Source organism: Apus apus, chromosome 3 (assembly GCF_020740795.1).
Source record: "Apus apus isolate bApuApu2 chromosome 3, bApuApu2.pri.cur, whole genome shotgun sequence".
NCBI lineage: Eukaryota > Metazoa > Chordata > Aves > Apodiformes > Apodidae > Apus > Apus apus.
The window spans coordinates 65,666,539-65,685,266 of NC_067284.1; the positions used below are offsets into that span (position 1 = coordinate 65,666,539).

Below are 18,728 nucleotides of genomic sequence, written 5' to 3' on the forward strand. Positions count from 1 at the left end.
TGCCCTGTGATTTTTACACCACCCCCACCAGCTGGTTAATCATGCAAAAGCTGAACACTTCATTAGCCAGAACATGTTTGCCCATGGGCATTTCTGTAGTAAATTAGTTCTTTCTATTTATACAGGTAAGTCATGGCCAAAAGTCTTTAAGGTGCCAAAGGTAAGGGTTCGAATTAATTCTTCTGAGTTTTCAAGAGAACTAGGTTTAACTTTGGGTGCTGTTGATTTGAAATTGCTTTTGAATTAAAGTTAGCATGGATAAAAGAGCATTCTCAGGCTGTTCTGAAATACATTGTGTCTTTCCAGATCTCAAATTTGGCCTTTGTAGTACAGCCTGCTTAAAAACAACAACAACAAAAACGTGTTCACCCACCCATATAGAGATATATACACGCACACACAAACACACCATATCTACATCTACATGCAGAGACTCTGCTTGTTTGAGTAGCATGTGGCATATTGACCAGTGTTATTCTCTTCTTACTCTGTGCCTTTTAAACTATTAATTGAAAATATGTGGTTTATAGATGCTTTTTTCCTTCAAATCAAATGGTGCCCTCTGAAAGCCTAGTTTAGCTCGACAATGAATTTAGCTTTCAGGCTTTGGCCATTGCAATATTGTTTGAATGCCACCATTTCCTGCAATCAATGTAATTTTATATCTACTTGGAATAGAAAGTCAAGATGGTGATTGCCTTAATTTAACTCAGCGTTATATTCATTAAGGAGCTGATCCTGAATTCCTTTCAGATCAAAGTCTGTCTTGATTTCAGTGGAACCTTTCAGCGCACAAGGTGTGCGGTAGCCTTCTGAAATGTTGTCATTGTGACTAGTGAATAAAACTAAATGTGTTGCTAAATTTAGGCTGTTGCTCATGTCAGCTTCCTTTTCTAAATGACGGTAAGTGCATTCCATAAATAGTATGCCTCTTATGTTGTCATATCTCTTTGGCTTGCTTTGCAGTATTTTACAGGATATTTGCAAATGAATTTTGTGTTTAGTAGGCAGGGAATGAAAATAACACTACTCATTGGGACTCCAGTAACCCACAGCTAATGAGGAGCCATTTCAGGGGCTGGACGAGTGTAGTTGTGATGAGCCTGCATGCCAGGGTGCTCTGCTTCAGCTCAGGCTCACCCTGTGCCATGCTCTCGCTGCCATCCAGGGGGACACAGCCCGCTGCCACACAGCTGGCTCTCCTGCACGGCCCTTTGTCAGTTAAGTTTTCTGTGCTTCGTTTTCCTCTTTGGAAGGTAGGAGAGAAGGGTGAGAGTGTGTGTGTGTTTGTGCGCACAGGCGCAGATAGGTGACAGTGATCTTGACCTCCGTAGTCAAGTGTTTTGAGATGTAATGAAATGCTCTACAAACACTGTACTTGTGCTTGCTGGTTGATAGCATTGTTACTTGTAGAAAAGGGTACTACATGATGACAGTTAAGGTGGTCCAGACTGGCCCTTAATTAATTTTATTTTCAAAATCTATATTAGTGACTGTCATGAGGGCACCTGGGCACTTTACATCAATAAAACAATCAATTTAAAAAATGTGGAGACCAGAACTCTGTGTTCACTAACAAAACTCCTGTTCCCTATTACGACTAAAGGTCAGTCCAAGGCTGGCCAAGCAAGCAGGACTCGCATTTCTGTGCTTTGGCACTTGCCAGACATGGCTCTGGCGCAACACCACCGGCAGCAGCTTCCAGATGCCCGAGGTCCCTGCAGAGAAGGTGTTGCTGCTGGCCAACAACTTGTTAACCCCCTGAAAGTCTCAAATTGGTTTCAGGACTGATGGAAATGGTGGAAAAAGACTAGGTTGGAGGCCAGTCCCAGTTAATAATGTGACATGGCCAGTTGCGAGCAGCCCACTGAAATGCAGCGGAAAAGGACCTGGTAGAGCTTTGCTGCTGGTGGAGGGAGAGAGGGAAAGAGATCTCCTGAAGAACAGGCTAGAGGTCTCTTAACTAAAGAAACTGTATTGATGATAAATTTTACATTATGCAAGGTTAGCAGATTCTCTAGGAATATAATGCTTCCCAGTTTTTTCTTAACACATGTCAATATTTTATGGTATTTGTGCATTAAGGGCCAGTTCCAACAATGTTTAAGTGAGTTTGGGCTGTTAAATTGCCTTTATAGACTTCTAAAAGAATACTGCTGGGCACTGCAGATTAGCTAAATTCCCAATCTCATTTAACATGCTGATGATATAAAATCAGCTTGTTTCTGTTTTTCAAGCCTTAGTTGAGTATATGTAATTAAATTAAATGTTGTTGCAAAGCTGCATTTTATTTATTTGTATTAGTACATTTGGGGCAATAATCCCACTTTATACATATCTAATTGTGCAAACAGCACTGAAACTAGGAGTTCCTGAGCACTGATGCAAATTTTTTAACGTGAAATGATAATATATTTTGATCTCTTTAAATCCAATTGAACTCAAGCTGAGCTTAAAAATTCAAGATCTGATTCAGGAGAATTCAGTCCCATCTGGCTGGTGGGTAGCAGGTGTGCAGTGTGTGTATGTGTGTAAGGGAGGTAGATACTGGCAGGCCGTGCAATATTTTTCTTTTCCTGTAAATCTTTTAATTCTGGTTTAATGCTGTTGGCTGAGGCTCTCTGCAGTTTAAGTTCTTGCATAACTATGAACATCTAGTGTTGGTTTCCGATTCTAGACAACATAATGGTGATGGTGAATGGTAGAAGCAAGCAAGTGTACAGCATTATGGGGAAGTATGGTTTCCAAGTCTTAAAGTTTTTATTTAGTTTATGATTACACCCAAGACTCTTCATATGGGAGAGCGTTGTTTTTACAAGTTGATGCATATATGATCCTTGAAGACTGAATAAGAAAAGCTTCATTGCAGCATTCAGTGTCAAGGCCTTTTGGAGAATTGTTGAATGTTCTCACAGCAACATAGAGAAGGTTTTTTGCATTTATTTTTATTAAAGCAAAGATGTAAAGCAAAAATTTCTTTTTTCAACAGGTAATAGACATGTTCTACATTTTTGTATTACTGTGATTATAATGAAGGACGGGTGTTTTTTTGAACTTTAAATGCATTTTAATAATTTGTTGGATACTTCAAACAACTCTATTTTATGCCTTGTAACCTTCAGAAACTTGCCCCAGCAATTCTTGTTTTCCTCTTTGTCCTTCTCTTTCTTAATCTTTTGGTCAGGTATTCCCAGTTACCCTCTGCCTCAGAGCCTTTTACTTTGGAGGTTTAAGAACCTGCTTTTTGTTTTAGCATTAGCTATCAAGTCAGCTCCTTTTTACAGTCCTATCAACTCTCCTGCTTCCAACTTTTAAATATTTCCTGTTCCTTTTGTCTTCACTGCTATATAAGTTTGTGCTGAAAAGTCTTTTGGCATGTGTTTTTTATGGGAGTTGGCACTCAAAGCACTACTTACTTAACAAAATAAGTAGGTAAACAGTCATACTTCTTTTCTAGTTTTTAACTTCACACTGCTACAGCAGATGACACTTTACTACTGTATTTCACAAGGTTTTTTTTCATGGTGAAATTACTTAATTTCCAACTTAAGAGTGCAGCTGGTGCTGTGTTGCCAGGGAAGTCTGTCTGGTTTGACAGACAAAATGGTAAGTGTTTCTCTGGGCACCCCTGTAAAGATCTCTCTTTTATGTTTTTGGTTTATGAAATTAAATGGAAGAGGTCACCCCCTTTGACAGAGCAGATTCTTTTTTTCTAGCAACAGGGCTTTGCACGAAAACATTTTTTATTAAGCAAGTCATCCATACTGCACCGTAGGCTGTTTGAGTGTAACAGTATGTTACAGTCTGCAAAGTTAATGCAGTTAATATTCAACTGAACTTTTGGGGGGTTGCTAATCCCTTAGGCGGGCTTAGCAGAAAGGGCAAACGTATTTATAGCACTTTGAATCAGACTGCAGCAAGTGAGTAAGAGTATGTGTTATACCATGCAAATGTTATACAATTTCAGGAAAGCTCAGTGCATAATCATCTTTTAATAGTACTTAAGTTGGTGAAATACCTCATCTATAAGCAACAGTGTTGTTGGTTCAGTGGACAACAGGTCTGTTAAAATGACATTCTGTGAAAGGTCTTGAGATACCTGTTCTGGTGATAAATTCTGCAAGTTCTGAACAGTTTTATGGGCTGTTTAATTAGGAGCTAGCTGTATTCTTTAAGCTCTGTCATTTGTATTATTCCCTAATGGGATTTTGTTGGACTTTGTCACATATCTGACTGTGAATGAGTGTGTGCAGGCTTGTCAATAGCCTTTTCCATATAGACCATAGTCTCTTACTATCTCTGTAGAAGTAAGATGGTCACTCCTGAATGATCTTTCCTCAGGACTGGAAGTGTGACACTGAGTAGAGTTTGCTTTGGCTAGAGCCATGGGTGACTGGGCAGAAGAAATGAGAGTTGAGTCACGAGAATGTTCAACGAGGAGAGTCACATTTTTGTGAGACAGAAAGCCTCCGTGTTTATGTCACAGGCAAAACTTGCATTGAGTGTAATGTTTTGTGGAAAAGCACACGAAGACCCTGTAATGCTACCAACCCATCAGGAGGCAAACAAAATGTGATCTTGGATTTCCCATGGAATTTGATTCTGTGGAGCTTTTAGTCTAATAAATAAAAGGTCTGTCAACTAGTAGTTAACAAAAAGTAACTTGAACCTTTTTCAGAGACAGATTAATATGCCTGCTAACAGCTGTAGTCGGTTTTATAAATTTATTTTTTTTATGTGAACTTCTCCTGCTGTACAAATGTACAAAACAGGCCTGGCAAAGTGGCCATTTTATGTTTTTTTGTATATTTATGCATTTTTAATATATTTCTAAATTTTGGCTGCTACTTCCATTTTTTCTAGATTTTAAATATTGGATTGAGTGACTACAATGTGGAACTTGACCTCAAAGAGGGCTCAGGTACCTGAATTTATGCATGTACTCAAGTAATTTGTTGATTTGCCACCTTACCTGCACCCACTCCTTTCCTTTTATTTTTTCTCTTTGTAAATCATGTTGGCCTTTCATAGTTCTTCAGGAAAAAAGTCCTACAAAATAATTAATGTGTCAGAATTGTTAGGTAAAATTGTACTCTTTTGATAAAGATTTTTAAATCTTTGTATTTATTGTATTTTCAGTTAAAAATCAAATGACTGAATACCAGACTAAGTTCAAGTTTATGTATTGGAGTTGTTAATATGTGAGGTACCAGAAAGTAACTAGTTTATTATATGCAAAAGCTCAAATTCCAGTATATATTAAAATATTAGCTCAAAAGTCATAGGCCCTTCCGAAGGAAAGAAGGAAACTGGAGGGGAATTTGGGCTATTCAGGTTAAGACACAGTAGGTCTGTAACAGAAGCACCAGAATGATGTGCCTGGCACTTATGTGGGTTCCTTTGGTTCCTCATCCTGAATGTCCCCAGCTCATCATTGGGTCAGCATTCATGCAAATCCTGTGCAACATTCAACCTTATGCCTTGACATCTGTAACAGGACTGCATAACATCCATGTTGTTTTAGTAAAGAATAAATACAGACATCCACAGTAGATGCCTAACTTCACAGAGGGTGCTTGTGAAGGTGTGCTGGGTGTTAGCCACACATCCTGCAGCCATTTTGGAGCTTAAAAGTCGATTAAACCACTTGCAGTTTTATTGGGGAAACGAAGAGTTAACACTCCAGTGATGTTAACCATGATAAAAGGTAGGGATTTGTGTGTATGTATGTCTTACTGTGCTGTACTCTATACATTTATGAGCTCTTTTTATAATAGCCTTCCCATCAGCATTCCCAGGAGCAGTCCAGCTCTAATCAGGACTGGTATGCCATTGTGTGAGGTGTTGTTCTAATTCATGTGCAAATGTGGAGTGGTTGCTGCCCTGAGATTATTAGAATGGAGTTACAAATAGGCTAAAAAATAGTAGGAGGGGTGGAGGAGAAAGAAGGCACCAGCAGTGAGGTGCACTTGTCTCACTGGAGTTGCAGTACATGCAGCCCAATACCAAATAATGGGCATTTCACTTATTTACAAGTCTGCTGCCTTCAAAACAGCTAGCCTTATTGTTTTTCATTTGTGTCTTGCTTATTTAAACAGAAATGTTGAAACTGTGAAATTAATCACTCCTGAGATCCTTCTAGATCCTCCTGTTCTGTCACTAGCAATGACCAACCCTGGGTGCCTCAAGGGAAGTTTTAAGAGCCTCACAATGAACAGACATGGGATAATCTTCTCTCTACACAGTCTCATCCTAATCTTTCATTATTAGGGATTATTTTAAGCTTTGAAGCATAAGGTTTAAAAATATATGTTTGTTTTTCTCCCTCCTCCACTGTCAACCCTGTTTAAAATATGAAATACCCTCCCAAGCCTGTGATCTGAGCTGTTTGTGGGGCAGTGCTACCTGCTTCTTGGTCAGCTGACTAGATTTGCAGCTTGGGAACTACCATGGTGGTTTTGTTTCCTCTGATGCCAGAAGGCATTGGGAGACCCTCTTCCGCAGGGAGGTGGGTGAAGGCAGAAGCACGTTGAGCAGTTATGACCTGAGTGTTCCCGTGTCACCGTATGTCAAAGCTGCGGTGCTGTGGCTGGATCCCTCCCCTTTTAATATTTTAGTGGCTAATTTGCAGTAAAACACAGTAGGAAATAACCATAAATAAATCTGGGAACCTTTGTATTAATTTCTTTTGCTAGCTGTGTACATATGAGCAGCTTGCCATTTGCATATGTGAATCTTGTCATAACAATTTCAGGAAGTGATTTGTTAATAATCAAGTTCTCAGAACAGCTCTAAATCAGTAATTGATGTAGGTCTGAATAAAGCAAGCCTTCCGCCTGCCTATTTTGTGGAGCATTTTTGGCAAGTTCCAAGCTAGCGTGAAAACTAGCCATCAGAATAAAATTTAGGACAGCTGGGATGCTTTGCAGTGAAGACTTTTGGCTCCACAGTTCAAATAATCACAATAGCAGCTCAATTTAGCCTTTGGCTGGATAGGTTTGGCAGGGCACAATGAAAAATAATTATTTCATGGCCTGCTTATTTGTCCCTTAACAAATAAACTCTCTGACCTATGCAGGCTTATGTAAATATGCTGCCGTATGTGGGGTTGTAGAACACTGTCATGTCCCCATTTGGAAATATGTTTTATTTCACTCTCATGTTACAAACTTTTTTCTTTTTTTTAAGAGTTCTGTTTGGGAAGCAAAGAAAGGGAGAGGCAGTATTGGATGCTGAAGCCCAGACAGCCAGGCACAGAGTCTAAAAAGCCATCTCATAGTCATCTTTCTGAAAACACATCCATTAGTATGCAGTGTTTTCACTGCCGTAATAATAAGAGCAATCATGATATGAACAAGTCCGTCTCTTCACAGCCTTCCCACGCGGGATGGAGAATGACAGCTCCTAAAGCATTTGGATATTTGCCTGAATGTATGCTGCTTAGCTAACCACGGTTCAACTTGCTTTCCATCTTATGGCTTCCTGGATATCCTTCTCAATTGTTTCAGTGACAGCTTAAAATGTGAGACTTGGAGGGGGGAGATAAAAGCTTAGCAAAAGGCTTTTTGTGTGTGTATTTAAGGGGAAGTTTTATTTACACTTGATGATGGAGAGACGTGCCACAATGTTTTCTGTTCCTACGATTTTAGTATTTGCACTTTCTGTTGTACTGCCAGCACCCAATCCATGACATTGTCTTTCTGTTTCCCACTCTGGAGGTGGAAAAATACAAAGAAGAATACAGACTGATGTTTTTATCTTCTGACACCACCATTTTGGTTATGAAAGCAAGTAAAAGAAGGCCTTTTTCCCAGTGATTTGAAAGATGTCTCTAGAACATCTGCCTTTACACACTCATGCACACACACATGCATGCGCACACATGCACAGGCTTTCGCTAAGGTGGCTATGATCTGTTTTTAATAGTGGCATGCCTTCTCAAAGTGTCATTTAAAAAACTATCAGCAGTCATGTCATGCATTGGGATGAATTTCTAAATGTAAATTAGTTCTCTCCATAATTTATTTACATTTGTTTTCAGCACAACAAATGAGACGTCACGTAGCTTCATAATTTCCCATGACCGAGACACCAGCATGAGGTGTGTAATTTACCCTGATTTAAGATGCTTATCTAGAAGTCCTTGCAACAATACCTGGTGGTTTTATTATTATTATATTTTTACTACTTTTTGCTGGCTTTTAACCCATCTACTTCACCTCCTTTTCCATTTTTCAGATGGAAAAAGAAGTATAAACATGTCTGCTTCTTGAGACCTTTTTTCAGTAGAGGGATGTGAGGTTTCAGTGAGAGGGATGACTTTGTTGCCTCGTTTTGTATATTATTTTCTTGCCATTTTCTTCTCATTTGGTCAAACTCATAGGAGGCTTTCAGAAGGCACAGTGAACATACCAGGAAGGAAATGTTGATTGTGGACATTTCTGATGGAATAGTGATTGTTCAGACATGAAGCATGAATGGGAAGCATCCTGCAGACATTAGTTTTCCCCTTTTTCTCAGGTGAAATACTGAATCTCAGGCCTGGGCTTGGCTCTACTACTGACTTTGAGTTCCTGATCAGCCTGTGGCTGAAGTGATGCTTAGATTGAGGGGGGAATGTGAACGCCAGTTTTCAAGTAATGTGGACACAGTCATGTACTACAAAACTAATTTATTTTAAGCCCATAGTTGGAACATTTAGATGTCTAACTACTTGCTTGAGTATTTCAGGCAGGTAGATGATTAAAGGTGCAATGTACCATGCACACAATTTTGTACCTCTTATCTTGCAGCCTTAGTTGAGGCTTGTCTAAAAATCAGGGCAATAGCTTTTGCTATTTTACAGGGTAAGAGCACAGGTGAACTGAGAGACTTTGGTGAAAGTTACTGATAGTTCAGCAGCAGTACAAAATGTTACATTATGTATTTGTGCTGTGGCAGTAATTTGGGATGTCATTGTACAAAAATTCTGTACATCTTTATGGAGGTCTGCAGGGTTAACTGTATGTGGGTGTTCTTTTACTAACTGAGGGGAAGCATGACATTTCTTTGTGTTCATTCCCAAAGCAAAATTTACTATCTTCCTTTAACTGAATAAGCAGATTTAAAAAAAACCCAAAACCAATAGATTTGGACTGGGTTTTAATGTGAATTTTGTGTACAAGGACCCAGTTAAGATTTAAGTTTTGGCTTGCTGGCCATTTCCTTAAAGTTGCATGAGTCCAGCACCAAATTATGTTGATGGCCTATCACCAAATTATTTACAGAACTGCACTTAAATTATAGAAGTCTTCCAGACAAGAAGCGCTCTGGGCAAACTATTTCATCAAAGTTATTTTCCATGGTATACTTAAGCAAAAGCTTACAGGAACAAAATGAATCTTTTTTTTGGTATGTGATTATTTCTATGTGGTAACAGCCTCCTTTTTACAAATTGCTAGCTCTCTAGCTGGGAAAACAGAAGAAACCATGATATGAAAATCACTGATTTCTGTGTTTTTCTCAGTCTGAAGCAGAAATTTGGTGTTAGGGAAGTGCCAGACTAGGGCCAGCAGTAGGTTGGCCAATTCTGCACACTGGCAGCTTGTTCAGGGTCTTGGGACTTTTTTTTTCTTCTGCAGACTTACAGCTGCACACCTCTTTGCACCTATAAAATCAGCTACTGCAAAAGCACATCAGCTGGCTTTACTAGTTCTCTGTCACATCCAGTGGTCACTGTCCACTCTTACAGGGAAGTACATTTGCTTATCTGAAGGCAGTGTAGGCGTTGACTGTGTTATCCCCATCTAGCAAGGTCTGAGCTACTGTATGATTATGAAATGTACAAAAAGAATATAAATCCTAAAAGCAGTCCTAACTTCCTATTATAATTGGCATCCTTTCAAACTCTGTTCCAGCGTTTAGAAATATAGTCAGGGTAGAACATCTATATTTGGGTTTATATGTAATGGTCGTCATACCTACCATTCACTTGGAAAAACGTGGCATAAATCACTGTTTAAGGACTCTGGGTGCAGTGTTTATGTTTAGCTCAGTGCTTTTTATCTCTGCTTTTTTTTTTTTTAACATTCCATTTTAACTAGTTTGCACTGTGAGACAAGAATGCCTTCCCAGCCTGGGCACAGTTGTGCAGTTTTTGTGAAATGAATACAGAAGTTTGGGTTTTAAACTGACTCCTGTGCATAAGTTCTACTGGGAAAAAAGGTGTTTAACACCTGTGTTTTCTAGGCGTCTCTGCACCCATATCTTTAGGGGAAAATTCAGCCACTTGTAGATGGCAGACCCTCTGCACTTGAAGCCCAGATGTTGGAAACTTCACATGTAAGGAAGGACAGCAGGCTCAGAAATGAGTGAAACCTAAAGATTTTTGCCAAATGAACATCTAATTTAACCTGATTTCCATCTGGCATTGGGTTGTGATGTTCTCTGAGGACTGTACAGGGCATTGAGGCCAGACCTGGGGAACTCACTCTGGAGCTTAGCTGGGTGGACTCAATCCAGGCACAGGAGAGTAGAAATGCTCTGAAAGACAGAAGATGCTTAAAGCTGGCTTCATCAACAAAATAGAGAAGCTATGCTCTCGGGGCCCATTAACAGTGGTGCCAAGATGTCCACCATTGTACAAATACAGAGCATTAAGTTTCTAAAAAATCCAAGAAGCTCCAAATTGTATATCCCACAAGTTCTTTACTCCCCTAGTTGTAATCCATATCTCACTTATTGCTAGAGTCAACAGTGTAATAGTAACAAAAATACAACCTTTCATCATCTATTGATTTTCAGTCTTTAAAAACTGACAATAAGCTATTTTTTGTCCAGTTTCTCAATAAATAGGAACATTTATTGTTTTTCCAGTTTTATTGTATTACATTAGAATATATTTTACTGCATATAGTGGGTAATGTAGCATCAGGAGACATGTTTATGTTCAGCAAGTAACTTTTGAAACTGCATAGCTCAACTGAGATATGTAAACAAATTTGTAATACTAGTTTAATTTAGATTACAATGCAGAATACTGAGGCTTGAGCTCATTTTTCTGTTTATTCCATTATGATCCTCTAACTAATGGAGGAGAATTGCCATAAAAAATAATTACAGTAGAACATCAGTAAAGGTGAACATCTACTTTTTTCCCTATCTGAAAGAGAGGGAGGAATTTGTAGTTGTACGGCATGAGCATCTTTGTTCTCAGTGACCTCTGTTACCTCCACTCTCCTTTTTAAAAAGAGGAGACAGGCTGGAATATGATTTAGCTGTGGTAGACCTCAGGATGTGGATCCTGAGTTGCCTCCCCACCTGCCTTCATGGTGGAAGGTAACCTGGTGGGTTTTTTTCCTTTCCAGAACCTGTCAGGAGACACTGAAGATCAACAGTAGCCTCTAGCTCACTCTTGTGATGAGAAAGGGCAGTTTGATTATATTTATATCTGTGCTGTAGAAGCAGTTAAAACATTTTTTATTTTCTTTTTCATTAAGAAGCAGTTAATTTTTCTTCGGTGACATTCAATCCCGCAGTCAAGGACAGTAAGGTCTCAGTTCTTTCTATCGTACCACCAGAAAACCTGAGGTGGAAGTGCCACTGCTTGAGGTGGGGATGTGCAAAATAAGCCCTGCTCTAAATCAGTGGTGCCGCTGTGCCGCCAGCACTGGCCTTTGCAGACCCAAGTGGTTCTTCTGTTTCGAGGCTATCAAAGTGATCATCCTGGCAGGCTTCTCAGATGAACCATTTCGCCTACGTCATGAAACACTTTCCTGTACACCATGATTTTAGAGACAGTTCTGGTTTATGTTTCATAACCATTGCACAGTAAGCGAAGAGAAAATTGGGCAAAAGTCTTCATTTTTGGTTAATTGGGTGTGATTCTGTGAGGCAGAATCTTGCTCATAAGCTGCTGTGGATCTTGCTGTCATCTCTGCCTCATAGGATCAGATGCACTAGCAGTTAATAGATATCAGTGACCAAAGCCATTTATATTTATATGCAGAAGTGAATTGGAGCATGTAAAATTGGAAAGCAGAACCAAACCTGAAATTTTCTAACTTTGACTAGTGTGTCTGTATATTATTTTTCCATGATCTTTAATTACATTCTGTTCTGGAGAGGGGAGAAGGGGGATGCAAATCTGGTGCACCAACTGGGGGAAAAACAAACTGCTTTCCAGCAGGAGTCTAGGTGACAGGACACAGCAAATGCAAAATTTGACATTCATATGAAGGTGAGCTAAGCAAGACTGATAGCACAGAGCCAAAATGACTGCAGCAAGAGGAATACAGGTGATTTAAGAAAACCACTGTATCTCTATTTATTGGAGTACCAAAGCTGATCTTTAAGGTGGTGGTGATATGATGTAGTTTTTGTAGGGCAGCACCTAGAGACATGGTTGTTATAAAGGGAATGCGTGATTGGATTCAGGTTCATGAGAAGCTCGGCTTAGAAGAGGATTGCCCTTCCATCTTTGAACATACAATATAGTGGGGTACTTCTTACTGCACTGAACAGAATGATGCTGTTTTCAGGACTATTGTTTGCTGTGTTTGCTAATGAATTTCCAAAGGGTGTTTAAGCCTGGATATTTACTGTAGAGACACTCGCAGTCAGTTGGAAGAGATGTGACTGAAGCTTAGTTCTGTATGCATACAATCCTTCTCTCTGTGATTCTGCCTCAGGTTGTGTATTCAATATCAGTCTGCAATAGTAAACAATTTGTAGGAGTCCAGCTGTGACTTAAGGCTACTCTACAAACGGTATCTAGGGTGCAGAGTCATGTGATAGCCTTTTTCTTCTCTCACTGGATGAAATAGCCTTTCAAAAAAACCTTCCCACTTCCAGTCAAAGCAGTAAAGCCCATGCACTGGGTGTGTGCTGTTGCTGGGGTATAGAAAAATTAACTCTGCCCTCTTCTCTGGTTTTGATGTCTTCTTCATTCCCTTGGCTGAGAGCTGGCTCACAGCACACTGCTGTGCTCTCCTGCACCACGGGAGCTGAGTTTCTGTGCAGAAGTAAATGTCTTTGCTAAACAGCTTGACTTAACAAGCACTCTATGCTTCTGTAGGTGTAACTATTTATCGGAGTAAGGGGTGAGCAGACTATTTAAAAAATGAATGGACAACAGTATCTGACCTGAAAATATTGTGTAAATAACAGTTTAGGCACAGGTCTTACCTTTTCTCTCCAGTATTTTCCAGTCTTTTTTTTTTTTTTGTCTTTTTTTTTTTTTCCCCCTTAATCCCTACTCTTTTCCCCTTTCGGTTCATTAGCCTAGTATTCAAATGTCAGTAACAATTTTTTTCTTGGTGTAGAGCATGTTCCAAAGGACCCAAGTTCCTCTCTGGGAGAAGGACCAGGGCAACAATGACGTGTCCCAGTTTAGCATTTTTGAGTGGCATGTGAGGGCATCTCTCCTGCTCCCCAGTGGCGTTAACCTGTGAACTGAATAATGATGGAGCCAACGGGACAGTATGCCTTATACCTCTCTGCACCAGCTGTGACTGGTGTGGATCCCTGGGGTGATATCAAAGATGAAATGAACTCTTGTGTATTTGGATGTGTCAATTATGAGCAGATCATCATTCGACACCCATGTTGTTAGCACATTCTGGGCAGTTTACCTCTACCCCCAGGAACTGTTGCATCAGTGAGCTTTAATCTGGATTCCAATTTTAAATCTAACTTTTATATGAACCCTTAAGAAAAAAGAGGATAATAATAATAACAACAACAACAATAATAATAATAATAGAATAATAATAAGACAATAATCAGGATGCTTTGTTTCTCTTTGGTAGATGCTAGGGAAAAAAAGGAACATACTATGGATTCTCTCCTCTTGCTCCTTGTTTTTTGATCCAGCCCATTTCACATACTGGTCCCAATATCTTAAATCATTTCCTATCAGCTCTGTGGCTCAGAGGCCAGGCTTCACTCCTATGCCTTTTAGCACCACACTGGCTTGGGGCATTCCCTTGGGGCATCCTCTACAAGTGCTACTTCTTATCACTGTCATCTGCAGAAAGCATGCTGCACTTGGGCATCCAAGCCCAACATCATACTTACGCCATACAAAGGCCACTTGAAATAATTCACATTTTTCATTCACTTTCTAAAGTAGTTGCTCAAGAAGGCACAGTGTCATTCCTACCTGTTTGAACTCCTTTGGAAGGCAGTCATTTTGGATCACTAGTCCACCAGCAGCCTATAATTGTTATGCAAAACATCGCACAAACATAACATAACTAATTGCACAATTAAAATTGCTTTCTCCTCATCATCTCATTCATCATGCTCCTCATCCACACCTATAGTCAGCATCTGGCATGAACAAAGGCTGTGTTTGTCACATTAATACATTCCTTTTGTAGTGAAAACGCCTTTTGTATACCCCTTTGTTACTTCAGGGTCTCATCTGTGCTTTCAGTATGACCAAAAATGTTGTTTAGAAAGCCTTGCAGTGGACATCCCTTTTTCAAATGTTTAATGGGAATGTAATGCAATGGTCCTCCAGGGTACAAATCTAGCAACACTTAGAGCTCAGAAAAGGGATCTAATACAGATAAGCAAAGAACTCTGCCTTTTCTTAACAGCATTGAAGTAACAAATAGTGTATTGCTACTTTTTTAAAATCTGAACCAAATAATGAAGGATAGCTGTCTTCACAGTGGACATTTCAAGGTCATCAGTCCTATTAGCTTGACATGAGATTCATAATGTTCATTCTGATAGTCCACACCAAAACCAAGCAAACCAAACCTATGTTGAAAAGTGCAGGAGGTAGCAGGGAAAAGTCCAAGAATGTCTGTGAAGCAAACCATGTGTGACTGCCTGGCACCCTTGCTGCCAGATCTAGGCAGAAGGTTTTGTGCTTGAAGGTACTGAGGGTGTCTTTGCCACTTGTGTAAGGACAGGATGAGAGCATCTTGGATTGGAAGCCTAAGGAGGTCTGCAGCACCATAATTATTCATGGGAAAAGGAAATGATGTAAGGTTCTATTTCTGGAATCTTTTCCCACAACTCTATCAATTTAAAGAAATAAAACACAAACAGAAAATTGATTTTTGAATGACAATGAATTATTGTCATTAGAGGATATGTAGTTTTGTGTCAAGGGAAAAAAAAAACGTTGGTGTACTATGTGCTACTTTCTGAAGCATTACTTAATGTACCAGTCATTGCTGGGAACATGGAGTCCTTTTAATGTTAGTCAGGTAATATGTCATTCTCTCTGTAGAAACTCTTTGCAGCAGAGACATGAGTTATATACTGATGTAGTTATCAGAAGATCATGTGGCAGCATTAATGTGAGTCACTACAGTAGAGTTTGCCCCGTTTAAAATTTTTACATAATTAAATAAAGTGAGTCATTGTCCAAATTCTGCCAAAGTGGAGATGTCTTTAATTTAACTTATGCAATTCAGCTTGCATATGCCTTCCATAGGGTGAGCATCTTTCCCTTCGCACACAGCTCCAGGTTAACTCTGGTCTGGTAGCTGTTCCCTTTCACAATTCAGTGTGCAACAGTCCCATTGAAATCTGTGGCGGCTTCCGTAAAAATAGCTGGAACACCCAGACCTTAAATAGACCTCTCTGCTTCGTTTTATGTTCTGCTGGTAATTCTTTAAATACACATAGTTAGATAAAATCAAGCGTATTTTTGTTTCTGTAATAACAAAGGATGTGCCCTACATATCCTGGTGAAATATTTTCAGTTGCCTTCTACGACATCTGTCTCTCTACCAAGACAAAGACCAGAGAGAGGATTAGGAAGGTAAGGCAGATTTCTTAAAAGGAATATTTTACTTTTATAATGATAAACTTCAATATGGTGGATGGCTTAGTACTCAGAGGTAGTTAAACCGGATTTTTTTACTTGAAATTAAAACCATGATCATTGACGTTTCTGGAGATTTCACAGAGAATTTGGTTTCTGAGGTCTGAAGATGATGATGTACCATCTCTGAGTCATTTAGCTGAAGAGGCGGCAGCTTTTCTTTCTTATTTTTTCCTCCCCCTTGCCCATTTTCTCAGCTGCAAATCTAATTGTTCTCCATCTATTGCTGAAATGTAACAAAAACGTGATTAACCATTGCATTCAGAAGTAGCTCTTAGTTTTGCTGGGAACAGAAGGGAAGAACAGGCATATATGGAAGTATTGAGAAAAATGTCTGAATAAATCATGAGAGGTAGTGAAAATGACTAAGGCTGCTCTGCTAATTTCTGACTAACTGAGTAGATGCTATTTTTTTTTACATATTTGTCAATGTCTCAATAGGGACATTAAATAATGTTTACTACTGTAAATTCTTACCCATGAAGGGAAGAGTTGGATTAAAAACCATTTCAGTTTCACCTGCAGGTTGTTCTGGATGAGGTACTAAGTGTTTGATGAACTTGCACTAATTTTCAGATTTCATTGTCAGTCCTACTGTCAAGCAAATTTTGTGTGCATTACTGATTTACTTCAGATGTTTAGCACAAACTGTAAAGGGGATGACTAGTTCATTTCTTTAGGAGTTTCAGCCTCTCTCAACAAGCTCTATACTTGTAATAATATTACTATATATGTAGGATCCTATTCCTGAAAGGTAACCTCTGAGTCTTATGCCCACAGTTTTCCTCCTGGACTGTAAAATGGTGTGCTGCCTATCTTTGGAGCTCAGAGCAGGAGGCTGTGTCTCAGGAGAAACTTCTCTGCTTTATTTAGATGTCAGTTCTGCTATAGAAAAACTGCAGCCTTACACAAGAGGGTATCATGTATGCTAGCCCATGCAGAGCATAGCCAGCCAAGAATGGGACTCTGGGAGTCCTGAAAGCTGCCTTAGTAATTTATTGATGACAGAAAGGAGAAATAAATTCCTCCTATGGTCTCACTCCCCATGCTGCCCACTTAGTACTGCCAGCAAGGGAAGGAGGAGGTTCCCACACCTTCACCTTCACTTGCTGCAGAGAAAAGATTCTGCAGGTAAGAAGTCCTGTGTGCCATGTAAATACTCACAAGCACGTGATTTTTAACATCCTATTCCTGTTATATTTAAGTGTTCTTTCTTGTTCGTAATCTCTGAGCTTGTTCCTTTTAACTTCCCCCTGCCTCACACCCCCCGCGTCAGTAAAAATCTTTGTTGCAAAAATAAAGCTGCACAAATGTGCTTGAATAGCAAAGCACAGTGTCCTAAATGATGTAACTCAGGTTTTGGGAGCAGGATAATTGCAGTAGTGTGAGGCTTCTTTTAGAATAATTAGTCTTGCTGAGAACCAGGGTATAAAAGCCTTTGCAGAGCACAGTAATAATGCAGTTACACCATTTCCAGTATTCGTGTGCCCCCGCATAGCACCACAGATCAGAGCAGGCGTGCCCACAGTGATGGTCAAGGAATGACTTAATCTTCACAGCCCTGTGCCAGAACTGTGATACAAAATACATGAGTTTCATTCTAAAGAAAAAGGAACTCATCCTCCATACTAAACCAGGAGGCCTTTGAGATCATTAAGAATTATTTTTCCAAAGGAGAGGTTTATGTTTCCATTCATGGAACCAAAACCTTTTCTCGTGCCCTGTTACTACCTGGCACTTGCCCACCCAGAAGTGAACTCTACTAAAGCTGCATGCACTTGCAGGTGTTGAGATTTCCATTTCAAAGTACAAACAATTCTAATATTTAAAAGGCTATTTCCCCAGTGGGACTATGGGTTGCATGAGCTTTTTGACTTTTTTTTTTTCCCTGTCTTTTTGATCGTATATGATAACGCTCTCTATCCCTTCTGTTTTGTCAGCATCACAGTGGACAAAATGTCAGCAGAAGTTAAAGTGGAAAGCATCCTTAGAGAGATAAAGGTTCTCTTCCACCGCCCACTATATGGCTGACTCTTCTGCTCTTTTCTGTTGGGGTTTAGTCTCCTGGTGTGCTTCATTGCTTAACTTAAATTTACTTATCTGTTATATAAATAAGGGATAGCCTTGGCCATTAAGTAAATCTACTGATGAAGGGAAAAGGGATTTTCTAGAGCACCTCTGTGCCTTTCTGAGGCCCGGAATGAAAAAACATCTGATAAGGTAACCTTCAGCTTGCTTTCTGCAATGACTTTTATCAGTATTGATATTTTCGGGCATTGTAGCTGAAGAGAAGTGCAATGACCTTGAACTACCCACTAGCCAAAGGAACGACATCTCCAAACTCAACTGGTGAATTCCCATGCACTGTCATGTGTGACTTACTTTTTCCTTTCTCCCTGGGATGTCCAACTGGTACCAGGACGTTGGCTCTACCTGGCAGGTAACACTAGGCTGGTACCAGTTCCAGGTGCTGTCTGGATTTGTCTTTGCTCTCAAAAAGTCTGCTCCTATATTGTATAGTAAGGATAATCCTTTGTTTAACTTTTTTTTTTTTTAACATTTTGAAAAGAAAATAGGGGTCTCATTCAGGTCTTTCCATTTTTGCATGATAGTACAGTTGAACAACGTGTACATGTGTTAATTAAACATCCCTTCTTATCACTGTTTTGGTAAGTGTCCTGTAAATTTAATCACTACGACACCTCTGTACACATTACAATCCTTTTAAAGATCTAGAGAAAAATCCTGGTGGATTATTCAAAGCACTAAATCACACAGAATTACAGTAGTTATTAGAGGCATTAAAACCTGTGATAAGAAGCTTTATCATGCATTTTTGGGGAGGCTTAGTCTTTATCAGAGATGACTGTAAATAGAAGTGAACAGTTAAAAAAACTTGGTA

General features: G+C 39.5%; 1 protein-coding gene across 24 annotated transcripts in view; it reads left to right on the plus strand.

Moving 5' to 3' along the window:
- The window catches only part of ESRRG (estrogen related receptor gamma), a 406,125-nt gene that overhangs the window by 53,640 nt on the left and 333,757 nt on the right, over positions 1–18,728 (plus strand). The window contains exon 3 of one of the 24 annotated variants that reach the window (XM_051615709.1): positions 126–160. The exons of 19 other annotated variants lie outside the window; for them this stretch is intronic. In XM_051615709.1, coding sequence (XP_051471669.1) covers positions 126–160 — 35 coding nt within the window. Of the gene's footprint in view, positions 1–125; positions 161–1,239; positions 1,257–4,902; positions 4,922–8,041; positions 8,102–18,728 lie in introns of those variants that run through there. 4 more of the 24 variants (XM_051615739.1, XM_051615741.1, XM_051615712.1 and 1 more) reach the window with 4 other exon arrangements.